The 16,197-nt window shown below is 38.5% G+C and overlaps 1 protein-coding gene across 1 annotated transcript; it reads right to left on the reverse strand.

Annotated features, from left to right (window-relative positions):
* Positions 1–5,725: 5,725 nt before the first annotated feature.
* cacng1b (calcium channel, voltage-dependent, gamma subunit 1b) lies at positions 5,726–15,202 on the reverse strand. Its single transcript, XM_056253435.1, has 4 exons — positions 14,913–15,202; positions 10,026–10,100; positions 6,979–7,116; positions 5,726–6,082 (listed from the first exon to the last, which is right to left on the reverse strand). The coding sequence occupies exons 1-4, from the start codon at positions 15,151–15,153 to the stop codon at positions 5,850–5,852; spliced, it is 687 nt and encodes a 228-aa protein (XP_056109410.1). The 5' UTR covers positions 15,154–15,202; the 3' UTR covers positions 5,726–5,849.
* Between the last annotated feature and the right edge of the window lie 995 nt (positions 15,203–16,197).

The following is a 16,197-nucleotide window of genomic DNA, read 5'->3' on the forward strand; positions in this document are numbered from 1 at the left end:
ACACAAATGAAGATATTTTTTGATGAAATCTTAGAGAATTCTGCCCCTTAATTGACAGTCGCACTCGCATCTACCACTTTGACGCTTCTAAAAGTGTGTAAAGAGATCGTAAAACTAGAAACTCAATCGCTCTATGAACTGATTATATTTAGGCTTGCTGGAAAACTCCCGGTGAAACGCAACTTGTTGGTGTGGCTGTATCTTAAATTTTCTGAGGTGGATTTAACAGCATCAATAGTGTAATACTTGGTTTATAGTCAGAATATACTCAGTCAGGCCTAGCACTAATTTAGTTGTTGACACGTTAAACGAGGTGAACACGACAGCGTCGTGAAAACAACAGCTGAGCACATCAGTTTTCACACTTCCCCCTCCCTCCAGTGACCAACATTTCTACACAACAAGGTATTGGTCTTTTCTGTTTAAAAGTTGTGATACTAAAATGCGATTTCTATCTTCCCAGTATCTCTTCTACTTAATTTTTATTTATTTATTATTGCTCGTTCCTTTACCCAACGTGACTACAGCTTATAATATCAATGTGCAGAAGTAAAGTTCAGCCTTTTAACACTGATTGATCGATTACATGATATATGATACAGAAAGGTGTTCTACATCTTTCAACATGCCTTTCTGATGTTCAATCTTGTTTAATTCATGCTGTAACTTAGTTTCACGTGTGCTTGATCAGCACTGCCGCTTTTGCTTGAAAGACAGCGATCTTTCATGCCATATTAAAGTCCCCCTATTATGCTTCTTTTCCTATATATGGGTGATTCTTTAACTATGGTACTTTTCTTGTCCCTGGATGAAATAATAAAATCTAAAAAACATTTCTTCTTTTTTGTTTTTGGCACATTTACTTCACCTTAAGGGGAACTTATAAAAAATGTATCATGGCTCAATCATTCTTTTTATTATATATTATGAGGCCTTTTATGCATGATTTTTACTGTTTTGCCTCTGTCCCTAAGCCAGACTTTGTACCTTCAACCTTGCTTAATTCTAAATTAAATATTTAAATGATGTAGATTTTAAGTACAAATGATAAAATAATATCTATTTCAATTATACATATTATATATTGCAATATTTATTAACATTTTCCTATATTTTTCATAAGTAGAACCCCTGTCCCTTGGGTTCACTGTCATTTCCACCACACAGTACAAAATAGAATCCTGGGATCATTGTTTTAGGTTTGTTTACTTAGTAACCATAGCAACAGAAACTCCACAGTGGAACACATGGCTGGGTGAAAGGGTGACCTCTTTAGGGGGTAATGTAAAGAAGAAAAATCAAGGTAAATATGAGTAAAACTGAGAGTATGTTTATTGGTCGTCATTTCCAAACGGCTCATATTTCACATGGACGTAAAAATAACTGGATAAATTTAATTTAATGATGTGTAATTTGTGTATATTTAATGCTAACTCTAAAATGAATATTAGCAGGCTAACATAGCATGATATTTTAGAGGGAAAGGGAGGAAATGTCATTTCCACCACAGTCATTTCCACCACGGTGTTCATTGTGATGGTAAAGACAGGTTGTGGTGGAAATGACATTGTTCATGCTAAACAGCAAATTATTTTGGGCTATAATACTAAAATTTAAATGCAAAAAAACATTTAATTAAGTTAAGGTAGTAAGGAAATATTTTATTATTTTTTATAAAAATATATTGGTATTAAATGCATTTTCTGAGAATTTATATTTCAAGTTTTGACTGCAAATGTCACGTCCATAACGCTGAAATTGCCCAATTTTAATTGATCCTCAATAGTTTTGTGGCGTAGGTCTACATATTTTATAATGTTAAGTTCAAATAATACTAATAGTAATTTAAAGATGTGGTAGCATTGGATCTACTGACAAGACCCACACAATTTGCCGTAAGTGTTTTAAGAAGCTTCCTCAAATGACCGGCAACACGTCCAACATGCAGATGCATATCTTACGGCACCATCCCGAAATCAATTTAGTTGAAGCACAGAAAGCAAACCCAAAATCAGCAGCCTACACTGCTTAGTTTAGTATAATAATTTGCATAGTTAATATTGTTCTTTGGTGTTAAGTTTACACAGGGTTTTCAGATGTTATTTAATAAAAATATATTTTCTTTCTCTCAAAATCTTTTTTTTTCACCCCTAAGCCCCGCCCCCGTTATAGAATCGTGATACTAACCAAATCGTGGGTCAAAAATCGTGATACGAACCGAATCGTGGGTTTGGTGTATCGTTATAGCCCTAACAAATAGTCACTGTCATCTAATCCTGTTTTCTTTCAGTTTTTCTTTTCCAATAGCAAATGTATTTAAAAAACACTGTTACCACTGCCAAAGAAAAACTAATGTTCAAAAGTGAAGGGTCAAAAGCCCAACTAAACCAAACACTGATCACCATCATGGTAACATCAAATGAAAATAAAATTACATCTAAACCTCTGTCACCTTTTAATAAGAACTTCTGTAGACGTCAGACATAAAGTCAAACTGGATAGTAATAAGTAAAGCTGGTAATGCTGTTTGTGGAGTTGTTTAATCCTCCTCTGCTGAGATCTTCACAGATTTAATGTCTTTTATCTTCAGTTGATTTAATCTTTTTTCTGTTCTTCTTGTTCCTCTTTCCTTCAGTGATTTTGCTTGTTAACAGCAGGTGTTCATCAGTGTCTGAATTAACTCACTTGTTTTAATCACTCAGTCAAATGACTATATTAGTGAACTAATGTAGGGAATAGTGAATAAGGGTATAGGGTGTGATTTGGAACACAGTCTCTGAGTGTTGACTTTGAGCGCTCGTGAGCTTAGAATTATAAGGTTCTATCTCCACTTTTGGTCGAAATTGAGTTTTTGACATAATCTTATCCATTAGGTGTTTATTAATGCCTGTGTGGTGTTATTTTTGTAAAAAAAATATATTTTGTTAGTAGTTATTAATAAAATAAAAAGGTTCCATCTCACAAACCAGCAGGGATGTAAAAACTTTGATGCTCAATATCTCAGAACTTCCCTAAACGGAGAAAGAACCTTATAATTCTAAGCACACGCGCTGTTAATTCACAGTATATTCCTGTAGGCTACTTTCTCGAAAACTACATATATCACCCAGAATGCATTTTTTCTACAGTATATTGCTGTTTTAATGGAAACTAGCATGTTACTGTCAAAGTTTTGCCCTTTTATTACAGCAATTTTTGACAGTGTGAGGGACTGATTGGAAGTTGGTGTGTGGTACGGTATGATAGGGATCCTTACCCTGGCATTATACAGGATGTGGACCCTGAGGGTTGTGTATTGTGTCTTGTGTATATTAAGGTTATATTAAGGTAATGATGTCATAAAGGGTTTGCTCTAATTTGAACTAGTTTGTCCAAGTTCAGCTTGTAGAAAGCAGTGAATAAATGATTTGCTGATTTTTAACACATATTCATGTTTTTTTTTTCATTTTTGGATTGTTTTTCATTTAAAAATATTGATATGTTTTTGTTTACTAATGCTGTTGCTTATTGGTTTGCTCTGGTTCACCACATAGAGCAGTAGAAAAAGAGTTTTTAATTGGAAGTTGCCTATCTATGTCATTTCCGCCACATACTGTCTCTTCCGCCACGCCATGTCATTTCCACCACAACACATATTTTAAAGTAAAACATATAAAAAACATACAATCAAACCAACTATATTCAGTGGTGTTGATAATTGTGCAGTTAGGGGTAAGATATGTGTATACACTTTAAGAAATACATGATTTTGAGCTATATTAAGTAAATGAAATGTTCCAGGCATCTAGTTTTAGGTGTTTTTAGTGTAAACATTGTAAAATCTTTACAGTTACATTTCTGAAAAATAAATCAATTACAAATTTGATCAGAGATGTGTGTGCTATTTAATCAAATATATTTATTACAGAAGATATTTAATTATTTTCTCTTCAAAACACAAGTTTTGCTATGTGATGGAAATGACCGTTTTCTTGGACTGTCAGATAAAAATGGCAAATATATATATTATTCAATACAAATCAGCACAGCCAACTTAAGGGAAGGTTTCTAGACAGATTGAGAAACCAAATGATACTAAAAAACTGTTTGTAGAAATGTTTTTATTTTCTGAAACTGTCTAGCTCAAAGAGTACCATAGTTGAAGAATCACCCATATATTACCTTTCATGCACGGTGTAATATGGTTGTCTGTGAATGTTGCCTAAACGGTCTGCAAAGTTGTAAAGTTAAAGGCTAAATATTTTGCTTAATATTATATATTTTCTAACTACTTTGACTTTGACCCTCAAAGCTGGTTCATGTAGTGTACATGACGAGAAGACACCGTTTTCTGCTCTGCAAAAGCAAATTCTCTTTGTAAACAATGGTTAAAATTACCACAGCGACACAACAGCCATAACCTTTTGATTTCTTCACCTGATTTCTTTCCTTTTGAATGTTCACCGGAAATGCCCGAGCTGGCTTATCGAAAACCAGAAAGTAACCATGCTTAAAGCGAATTGTCGAAACGAGTCGTCTTCATTGGCTGCCTGCAAGCGACGTCTACTTTGACCCTCAAAAACTGTAGTTGTTGCAGAGGCCTGGAAGAGTTGGGTTCGTGTTGTCGACATGTAGAGACGTTTTCTTCGCTGACAAAACAAATCCACTTTGATGCACTTCCAAAGATTGTGGACTCGCGCTCGAGTAGATATGATAAAAACGACGCCATCGTTACTGTTTGTGTCTCTGTCTATCACTGAAACATCCCTGTGTCAGGTGACTGTGTTCATTTTAAACACCGCATCTCTACAAATTCAATATCCTCAAGGATAACGCTAAATCACAAAGATAGCAAAATAAGCTCACTGAGTATGCTTAGGCCTATATGAATTTAAATGAACATTTTGTGGATTTCAGTCCATCTATTAGTTGTACAATCCTTGATAACATAAAGCAGATACATTTGATATCCTCCTCATCTTGGAAAATGGACCATACATACAATCAAATGAGATTGAGAATATCTCTCCCTCTTAATTATGAATACAATCTAACAATAGCAAGTAGTAAATCATGTTTTGAAAGGCTATTGGCTATTTAAAAAAAGGATGATCTTCAGCATGTCCCCAACGTCCTGTTTCAATAGTAAAAACATCAACAAATACAATGTTTAACAGTCTTTCTTGAGGATCACTGAGATTCACTCACTCAAGAGTGGGAAGTTCAAGTGTGACATTACTAAAGGAATATATCACATCTTAAATGACCTGGGAATTATGAACCTGTACTAGTAACGTAATTCGATTACCTCACTTTAAAGTGCAATCTGCAATTTCCTGAAACTGATCATACATCACTGGATATCATTGCAGATCCAATATGCTCTTACATTCATCCATCAGCACATTTAATGTCACCGTTTCAGGAATGACAGATTGGAAACTTATAAAAGTCTCTTAATATACATTCTAAGCTGTCATCTATTGCATATAAGCGTGAATGCAAATAAAAATGGTTTCTGAATACAATAAAACATTCAAAATTCATGTTAGATGTGGATCTTAAAGGGATAGTTCACCCAAAAATGTAAATTCTGTCATTTACTCACCTTCAAGTCTTTACAAACTTGTATAACTTTTTCCTGCGGAACACAAATGGCGAAATTTCGAAGAATCTTTACAAATAAAAAACAAAAACATTTTTGGATAACCTATCCCTTGGAAATAATTAGACGTCTGTCTTAAAAATATCAATGCATCACTATCATCATCTATAAATGCAATGCGTCAATGCATCTCATTGTCATTCACACTGCTAGTATGACTCCTGTGTCAGTTGCGTTGCGCTCTTACTCTGCGGTGGACGCTATACTAGTCTATGGAATCCGGGTCGGCGTCCATGCAGGTCTCCCAGGGGTTTCTGGGCATGTGTGGCATGGAGATGATAAGGAGGCTGAGGCCACTGAGGAAGAGGAGGGTGAAGGCGGCGCAGGCGCAAGCGAAGGACCACGAATAGTAGTACTCGATCCATATGGTCTCGTCGCTGTCGATCATGCGTTTGACCGACTGCCTCATGACCTCCACGGAGATGACGATACACAGGCCTGTGAGGGTGAGGAAGGTCACACGGGTTAAATGGAGAATCAAGAGGGTGGGTGTCTGGGGGTTTTAAACTATTGATTCACCAGCATTAAATTACACCATCCCGCAAGTCCTTTATAAATGCTCTTAAATGCTTTTGACCTGCAAGACACTTGACCAGTTGGTGGACTGTTAAACTGCTACTGCATTAATGTGTAAAATTCGCCCTTGTGAAAAAAAGAAGCGTGCTCAGTTCTATTCAATGTGGACTTGTAGTGTACGTTTATTTTCAGAAAAACTCTACTTGCATGTAATGTATTAAGGTAATAAAAGGCCGCTTAAGTGCACTTAGAGACTGTAACACACTTATGTAGACATTTATAAAGTGCACTTTGTAATAATGTCAGTTAAAGGAGAACTCCGGCGCAAAATGAACCTTTGGTCTAATAAAACATTGGTACCTAGTCAACCGTTCTCTGAGATTTGTTTTCATGATAATCGAATGTAAAGAGTTTTATCTCTAAAAACTGTTTAGCGTATAACGCTAGTAATGGGGGCATCTATTAAGTAAAAAGAAATCGCTAGTTTATACCACTAACAAGGCTCAAAATAGCCCTACACGAACACAGTAACATAATGAGGGTCCCTACATGCAAAGCGAAGCATTGAGAACTTTGTAAGTGTACAGACCGTTTAATAAGAAGATATTTTATGAAGACAGTCCACTTCGTGTACAGACAGGAGCCATCTTTGGAAAACAGTCTCGACTAATCAAACCACGAACGCCATTCATACAGTTCAGCTCACTTAGCACGTCGTTCGTGGTTTGATTAGTCGAGAGTGTTTTCTTGACTGTCGAGTCATTCAAACCATTATAAAAATTCAAGAAAGTATAAACTCAGCTTAACATTGTGCTTACCTGCAAAAGCAAAGAACATGCCAGCTGGTCTCAGTAGGTAGTCTCTACCCTTCCCAAAAGCCCCCAGGAGGCAGAGACTGCCCAGCGTCATGAAGGCCAAACTGAAGATGGCGATAGCAGCGGCTGAGATGTTGTACTCTGACAGAAGACAATCACACAGTGAGTTTGAGTGTGGATCAAAGCAAGATCAAGCTTTAAAAAACATATCTTCAGATATGCATTCAGGTGTAACAGAGAATCTCTTTCAGAGCCCTCGATTCTGCAGACTTCTCACAAGATTTATCCTTTCCCAGAACGGGACAGTTTACATTGAACAAAGGTTGTCCTCGCATATTGTCTCGCAATCCTGTCAATGTACAAAAGTTGCCCTGCTTTTGTATATTGACATTGAACTTTTCTTTTTATCTGCTGCCTTTGACGTCCCAGCTCAGGATAATCGCCAGTGAAGAGTCTGTTATTGATTTAAACCTGATGTACAAATATATCACAATTAATACATTTGTGCTATGCTAATCTGCTAGCATGCTAACTGAAAAAGAAAGACTTTAATTTGACCAATTGTAGCATTGGGTGCATTGTGATGTCGGATAGGTAATTAAAAATGATATTTATTTATTTGTTTCATGGTTAAGACTCAGAAATGTTGTTGAAGTCCCAGAACAGAACTCAAAACAAGTTATTTTAGCGAGAAGTTTCAACACAAGCTAACTGTTACTCCTTGTTTTTGGTAGGTTTATCAAGTTTACTTATTTTTCTGTTTCATTCTTTGTAATTAATATCAATGTTTTAAATGCAGTTCCTTTACCAAAATAACTCGCATTCACCTCTGTAGACACCTTGTTCTCACAATCAAATCATTGAAGGATGACTTCATCTACCCTGCTAATTCAGATTATATGGCTAATCAGCCTGACCTCTAGACTAATGTTGCGTTTAACATCATTAATTAGTAATACAGACAGATCAATAGTGTGAATGACTATTGACATTTTAAGATGTGGCTCAGGAACTGTGTGGCGATGAAGCATTCGTGCTTTGCTTCACGTCTCGTCGCATTTAAGGCTTTATTCCTCTTTAACTCAATGACCGAGCTAGAGCGTGAAATAGCCAAGATGCACTTTGCTCAAGTAGGTGGAAAATTTAATGCCAACGGCCATATTTGGTTGCCAGATTGCACTGCTTGTGATCGGTGGACATTACCTGAGAGCGACAAAGATCTAGCGTTAAGAAGAACAAGACTATATAGCAAATATATTTTACAAAATAATAACAAATGTACTAGATAATTATATCTTAGGAGAGTTACTTGCTTAAGTTCTCAGTTAACAAAAATATGTTCTGAGAACATTTTTGCTAACATTAACATTAAGTTATGAAAATGTTACTTCTGAATGTTTAAAAAAAAGTTTATTTGGGGGGGGTTCTTGGTTATGTGAAACAAGTAGCAACATTTAAAAAGCATTAGACGAATGTCCAACTAAAATGTTTCAGAAAAAAAGTTCCATGAACTATGCATAAATAATGATTTTGATCGTTTTGAGAACTTTATTAAAGTCTATTATTATAGTTTTTTGGATTTGTGTATGAATATGTTAGACTTTCTGTTATCTATAAGCAAGTGTGCTCCAAAACAATAACAAAATTCACATTTAGAAAATATACAGTAAGTGTTCAAAACGTACAGCCTCTCACTTCCGCCAATATGGATCAATGATTTTGATGACATCACTCTGCACTTTAGCTTCTCATCAGATTTTCTGTCCACTCAAATACTCTTTTGAATCTGAAGCTCCACTTAAGACAGTGTAAATATGCTTTCCATTGGGGTGAAAGAAGGCTGGTTTCACGTTAATGTCCGCAACGTGAACACAGTCTGATCCAGTCCAGAGACAAGATATCACAGAGCGGATTATATGATCGAGTCACCACAGACCAGAAAAACATATCGAACTCATTTTAATTCGGCACAGAATTCTATACTTTAAAGCGATATTAGGAAACTGCGGCTTTACCCAGTTCAACAGCTCTGGCTGAGCTGTGATATAAATGTTTCTGTTTCAGTGGAAATAACATCAACACATTGAATACTGCTGCGCGTTTCAAGGCACTTCAGTGGGTCTTTAAAGTTAACTAACATTATATTAATGTTAACAGAAAAACGCAAAGTTCAGAGAACATTCCCTATTAGCAGGGTTCCTATGCATTGCTAAGTTGTAGTTTTTAACATGTTGTAATGAGTTTTCTAGGGTGTTCAGAGTGTTGCTACTATCCTAAATCAAAATAAGTTTGTCCCCAAATCTCTTTAATATTCTGCTTTCTAGAAAAGGTTTGGGTCACTCCTTCGATGCAAGTTCACAGGTTTTGTTTGACATTGATCGGGCAGAAATAAAAAGATGGCTTATACCTCTACTCAACAAGCTGTAAGATTTGAAGTGTCTTTCTTGTCTGTTGTGTAATCGGTGCGGTACACAGCAAATTTTAAAGGACAAGTTCTGTATTTTACACTTAAAGCCCTGTTTTAAGATCGTTTCTGATGAAATAGAACGGTTAAGATTGAAATTTAGACACATGCTGCTGTCCCGAGAAATTTTTCAGTTTCTGTGGTTGCACCAACCCCCCCCACCACCTCCCACCTCCACCTCCACAATGGTTGCATAGGTGCACAGAAACAATCCTTCCTAAAACGCATTAAACTTTAGTTTACAACGACGTGAAAGTGATCTGGGGTGTTCACTGATATGCTCACACAAAAATCGCTGCAAAAGATGCTTTCCAACGGGTTTTATCATAGTTTTTGTCAAGTCAAGTCAATGGAGTTGACTATGATAAAACCTGTTGCCAGCAGCATGTATCCAAATTTCAATCTTAACCGTTCTATTTCATCAGAAACGATCTTAAAACAGGGCTTTAAGTGTAAAATACCGAACTTGTCCTTTAACTGAGTTCATTCAAATTCCTAGTTTACTTCTTATCCACTAATCTCTGCTTGGTTTTAAGTGGAAGCCTTTGCAATATCCTCACGTGATTTCAAAGGCGGAGTATCTTACCTTTCTGAGTCTTTACTTCAAAAACTTCAGCCTCTTCCCCTGATGTGAAGTGTTTGAAGTACGAGCAGTTCTTGACTGCAAAACAAGATGAAAACAGTTATTGTAGCTGAGGGTTGCAGGTGCTGCCGTAGCCTGTCGTTACGATGCAGCCAAACTACCAATGAGTCTGCTTGACATTTTCTCCAGAGTCCATAGCCGGGTGCGCGAAAACAAGCCAGGCATTCGTGTGTGTCCATTTAATGGATCAGGAATTCTGAATTATGTGCAGAGGGCATGTGATTACGTGGCGCAAGCTTTCTTGCTGGTATTCATGACAGGATTCTGTAATAAGATGCACTTGATGTATTTATGTATGCGTTGTTTTCGGCAGGGGTTAGCTGATGAAATGTAAGAAGCTTTGTTTCCTACCATTATTTCACCCTCCCTAAATTGACATAACACTTTTGGTTGCACAATTCCCTAATATTCGCCCCCAGAAATGAGCTTCTCACCAATGTGTTCATCAGGTTGCAAGTCCACAAAATCGCAAAATGATCTCATACGTCCCTGGGCAATGGGAAATTCACATAAGAGTTAATTCGGTAGGAACCTCTTCTTTAGATTAAACTCATAAAGCAACCTCAGCATCCTCTGTGCCGGGAGAAAGACATGAGATTGGGAACTGACAGAGGAGCTGTTTGTTACGCTGGACCAAAAATCTCCACCACAAGTGAGGGGTGGGGGAGGCCTATCTATAGGTTACCTAGCAACAGGCTGGTCTTAGCTTTATTAGTAAAGGCAGACTGACTGAGGCGAGAGAATGGGATGTATCGCGCTGTGCTGCTTTAGACTGTGATTTACTCAGCTTATTTGACTATTCCCATCACAGGCCCTTAGCGCAAGCTGTTGTGGATGAGTTCATCTCTCAATGGGCCTCTGAGAGCCTTTGGCCGTAATGTTTACTGCCATGTGTAGGCTAATACACGTGTTGGGTCGTGGTCAGTTGTCTGGGGAAAAATAACCATGCTTTAGCATTTCAATACCCTCATCCCACAAAGTGAGACTGGATTTTAATTGCGTTTCAAGCCCTTTGTGGTAATAGAGGGTTTCATGGAGATGCATGGACATGCCTCTATGTTTTCCAAGCCACTGAATGTCTCTTCATGTCCTCTTTACCTGTCTTGCTTCAGTAGGCCTGTCAGCGTCCTTCATACATTTGACAGAGACATGCAAGGACAGAACGATCATGAATCAGTTCCAGATAAAAGGGCAACTCTTGACAAATCTGTCATTTTTTCCCCCCTGGCACCTATCGAATGTAAGACCTGTGCCATGCGACCTTGCTCTGCATGTAGGCAGATCTGTTTTTCAGCATGATTGTACCTAAAGCTCAAAAAGAACAGAATGAGTCTTTTCAGTTCAGCAGCACCGCCGAGCAAAACGAGGAGCCGAAAATAGCGATTTGGGGCGTATCATTGACCTCGCAGGTTTGTTAATGGAAGCACTTATTTCAGGGAGGAGGTCGATTGCTGGGTTGCAGTGGCTGTCATTTTAGTTTTTTACATCTTGATTAAAGCTCGCTCCATTTAGTGGCTCATGCAAACAGACCATTGGGCTTGACAAGTTGCCTTTAGTGTGAGGTTTTCGAGCACCATTAGGTGGCTGTGCTGTTTTTATCCCAGTAAATATGGAGCAGTAGCTCAAGAAAACAGAGGTGTCCTCTTTTGTCAACTTGCTGAGTGACCGTTAGATTCTGGGTCAATGTGAGAGGAGGACACATTTAAAGCAGCTAACCCGCTAATGGTGCTTATATATTTGGGTCACACAAGGGAAGTGACTTCCTCCGGGGCCTCCGTGCCTTTGCAGAAGTTTGGCGGACCAACAGAGGAAAAAACACCTGCCATACAAAAGTACTAAATGAATAGTTAATCCAAAAATTGAAATTGTCATTCCCTTCTTGTTGTTTCTTCTGTGAAAAACAAAAGAAGATTCACAGTGGGTCTTCACACAGCTCATTTTCATTCAGTGAACAGTGACTTAGGACCATTAAGCTCCACAAATGACAAAATAACACCATTAAAGTTTCAGAATGGTAGTTCGTATGGTGTTTTGAAGGAATACGATAACTTTGCGTGAGAGAAGTGTCCTGCCATGGCACGTTTGATGCGGCTATATATCATCTTTGTGTTCCACAGAAGAAAGAAAGTCATACAGGTTTGGAACAACTGGCGTGCTTGAGTAAACGATGACAGGATTTTCATTTTTGGGTGAACTATCCCGTTCTTTAACAATCAGATCCTTCAATGCTGTATCAGAATTTTCCATTTTCAAGTTGTTTCAAGCCACTTGACTATTTTAACATTATTAACTCCACTGGAAAGATCAAGAGACATTTTAACAGACCTGAGTGTTGAATGAGTGTGAAATGCTTGATTCCCTTGAAGAAGTCTCGCCAACACTCACAGTTCTTCTTTTCCCTCTGTGAGAAGCAAGTCTGGGAGTGAAGCCAAGAATCATTGAGCAAGCAGGAATATAATTGCTTAAATGCTATGTTTTTGGCTCATGGCTTCTTCTGTGCAGTTCAAGAGGCTATCCAAATCTAACCACTCCCCAGGCAATGGTGTTTGCAGTACTAGTGTGAACTGGGCCACACCTTGTCTCACGGGACGTCACTTAGAACGGCTGCGCTCTGTAAGGTGTCTGTGGAGCCTCAAGGTTAGTTGCTTTCTAACCTTTTCCAGCACAAATTCTCCCACTAGGCCAGCAATATCAACAGGTGTCTCCCAAGACTACAAGCCACCACCTGATTGAACTGCGTATCTCCTAATGGTCTAAAGTGAGAGCTGCAGGGTTTGCTTTGAGCAAAGTCTGTGCAGACTGTGCAGTCCCCGACTGAAAAATTCAGCATTGCTGGTCAGCAGCATAAGGTATGTTTTGCATGCTGGTACCAGCAAGAAATGGTGCTTGCTAGTTTGCTGGTCACCACCACAGGAAGTGGTAGTGCTGGTGGACCAGCTACTCCAGTTCATCTTTGCTTGATAACAGCATGACTATGCTTGTCCACCAGCTAGATCAACACTGTACTAGCGTAAACCAGCTTAGACCAGCATGGAATTATGCTAGTTTTTCCAGCAGGGAGTGTCATACAGAAAATGTTTGACAAACCACAGATTTGGTTAATTCTGACTGCTGAGCTCTAAAATTAAAGTTAAGATCTATGATGGAATAATGGATACTTCTTTATGTTATTGATAGTCTTGCATAGGCAGATTTTTGACTATCGGCATAAGGTCTAGTACACACTGCAGCTTATTCCAGTCAAGAACCACCCACTCTTGGCCCATCACTGTTTTTACATGAAGTTTAGGGGTGGCTACATTTGAAATATCCCTGAGAGTAAAGCGCAATACATAGGTGTATATAAGGATATCTTATGTACTTGCTACTAAGTCTTGACCTTTCAAAGATCTCAGCTCAAAGCAACTAGCTAAGCGAGCAAACCTTTGACTTCTCCTTCCTCAGAAGTTCTCAATGTAGTGCCTGGGAATAATTCTGGAAAGATTTGATTCCCAGTAAAGCCAGACAATCAGATTGGAGCTTGCTGCTTTAAGAAAGCTCTTTCCATTTTGTGTAAAATACACATCAGATGAATGGTCATCAGGTCCATAAATGGTCCAATGGCATTTGAGGCTGATGCTACATGCCGGACGGCGAGATATAGTGCCCTGTAATAGTGAGTTGTCAACACGTCTAAGATAAGTAACTATGATGGATAAACGATGGATGCGATAGATATTGATTTCAACCAAATCATACTGCAGGCCGCTGTCCTTCTGCCATCAACATCCGTAGTTGATGTGAAATCTTGGGGCTTTGCTAAAGGATGAGATTCTCTCCAGACATTCACAAGAGCTCATGGTGGGAGTGATCTCTCTGTTTATCCCCAGAGGTCTTCCTGAAGTGTGACAAATAGAGGATGCTGGTCTTACTGCCCCCTGCATCCAATAGGAGACAACCTGGATCCAATTACCTGTTCATTCCACTTGTTTCTATTGTTTCAGAGCCCTCTCTTCCTTCCATCCATCCACTTTAAACTCACTAATCAATTGTTGTGATATTTGATCTATACCCTGTCATCTGTATTTCTCAAGACTTAAATGTTGACATAAGTATGTTTGCAGAGCACAGTTGACGGTTAATTGTCAGGAACAGAAGGTTTCAAGGCAGCCATTCAATGTTCTGTCAATGAATGCACACAGTCTTCATCAGTCTTTACTGTCATATGAGTGAATTGCATTTACTTTTTCATACTCTTTTCTTCTTCTCCTCAATCTATTTGACCTCATGAGCTAGGGCTCAGGAATGAAATGAGGCTGATCCGTCCCTAGAGTAGCGTAAAGAACAGTCGGGTTATTTCCCGTCTCCCACAGGTAGATACAGATACAGCTCATATGCCTTCCATTAATCCAAAACTACATCGCCTCATAAATCATCTTAACCTATCTATTATAGCCTTAAACAACCTAATGACATCATAAACAGCCAATCGGCACCTGTTCAATTCATTAGCAGCCTGGCCACTGACCTCACTCAGCAATTCAAAACAGTGCTATTAAAATAGTATACCCTTAATTTGAAGACCAGACTCCCACCCATATTGTGGGTTAATGTTTAACAGCAGAGCTTTAACAGCAGAGCTCACCTTGAACTTTCTTGCACTGCATGTAAGATGATAGTAGGCTTGGCTTCTTCTGCTCCTTAATTTCCACTTACAAAACTTAAGATGTATGAGGTGCTCTTCCAAAAACTTCCTGAGTAAGACAGATCCATGCCTTTGGGCTACATCGATTGGACGTGTGCTAATGGCGTTCATGAGAAATAACTTACAGTAGATGTGAACTTCCTTACCTCCTGGCAGGCTGATAGGGCCACAGCCTTTGCCCTCAGGGTCTTCCTCCACAATGAAGATAGTCTTTTTACACAGTCTCCAGAGTCCAAAGTGGGCCGCTTCGCAGGTGGTGTTGAGCTGCTCCACCCTGGGACTCAGAACCGCCCAATGGTCCGTCACCACTGCCGCCAACATGGACGAGATGCCCACCAGGATAACCAGGAAGGTGATCTTCACCTTGGTCTTCTGGTCCTCTAGCATGGTGAACGTTGAAGATAAGTGAGCTTTGAGTTTGTGCCGTAGTATAAAAGTGCCTCTGCCCTTGAATTGATGCTTTGGTTTAGTTGACTTCTAAGGGAAACGTAAAAGTCACACGGCAACACGCTATCTCTTCACTCCAGCTCGCTGTCCACAAATCTCTGCTTCTGCTTGGAAAAAGAAAAAGAGGCCAGATAATAGTGCCCTAGTTTTCTCTCTCTCTCTCTCATTCTCTCCCTTCCTGTAAGACAGTCATTGAGTTTGGTGGGCTGTGCCTTTAAACCTGCCTTCATGATGTAAGCAGAGAAAAGGTTTACTAGCTAATATTGTAAAACCTGCCGCTCCTCTGGAGAAAATGCAGAAATTAGCATTTAACAAAGCAGTTTTGATACGCCATAGAGGACATGTCTGAGTTTGTATATTGGGTAACTTCTTAGACCATGTGCACACAGGACATGTGATCACTTACATAATAATCAATGGAACTGTCTAGAAGAACCAGATGATGGACACCATGTGTCTATTTTTGAGCTTCCCCATCTGTCTGAAATTATTAAATAATATCCTATGCAGTATGTGATTTTGTGATGGACTGGCCATTCATCCAGGGTATTTTCCTTTCTTTGGCCCAAGATGCTGGAATAGGCTCCAGCAACCCCATAGTTCATGCTGTTTGGATGGATGGAATTATGTGATTTTTTAATACTATTTTATATATTTATTTTGCTTTGAATAATATTCAGTATGTATTTAACCCTCTGGTGACCACTTTTTGTTGTTGTTTCAACTAACTTATTTTACTATTTAGTTCGATAATGTTTTTTATTTCACATTTTGTATTTCTAGGGGATTTTATGGGACTATTTATCATATTTATGCAGTAGGTATAATCCATCTATTCACTTTTTGAGCATAGATCTGAAAATGAAATTTTCAAATTAAATTAATGCTAAATCCTGAATTATTTCGAGCACAGACTTAAGTTCGGTGTCTTTTTAAAGAAGACACTTGGCAGATTAGTGCTGAAGTGAAAAAAAAAAAAAAAAA

This window comes from Rhinichthys klamathensis, unplaced genomic scaffold (assembly GCF_029890125.1).
Source record: "Rhinichthys klamathensis goyatoka isolate OS25496 unplaced genomic scaffold, OSU_Roscu_1.1 h1tg000004l_1, whole genome shotgun sequence".
Lineage (NCBI taxonomy): Eukaryota > Metazoa > Chordata > Actinopteri > Cypriniformes > Leuciscidae > Rhinichthys > Rhinichthys klamathensis.

Excerpts from the sequence above, each read along its gene's own strand:
- cacng1b (XM_056253435.1), bottom strand. The coding sequence starts at position 15,153 with ATGCTAGAGGACCAGAAGACCAAGGTGAAGATCACCTTCCTGGTTATC. Across the intron at positions 10,101-14,912 it reads CCCTATCAGCCTGCCAGGAG|TCAAGAACTGCTCGTACTTC; the intron begins GTAAGGAAGTTC and ends CTTGTTTTGCAG. Across the intron at positions 6,083-6,978 it reads CATGTTCTTTGCTTTTGCAG|GCCTGTGTATCGTCATCTCC; the intron begins GTAAGCACAATG and ends TCACCCTCACAG.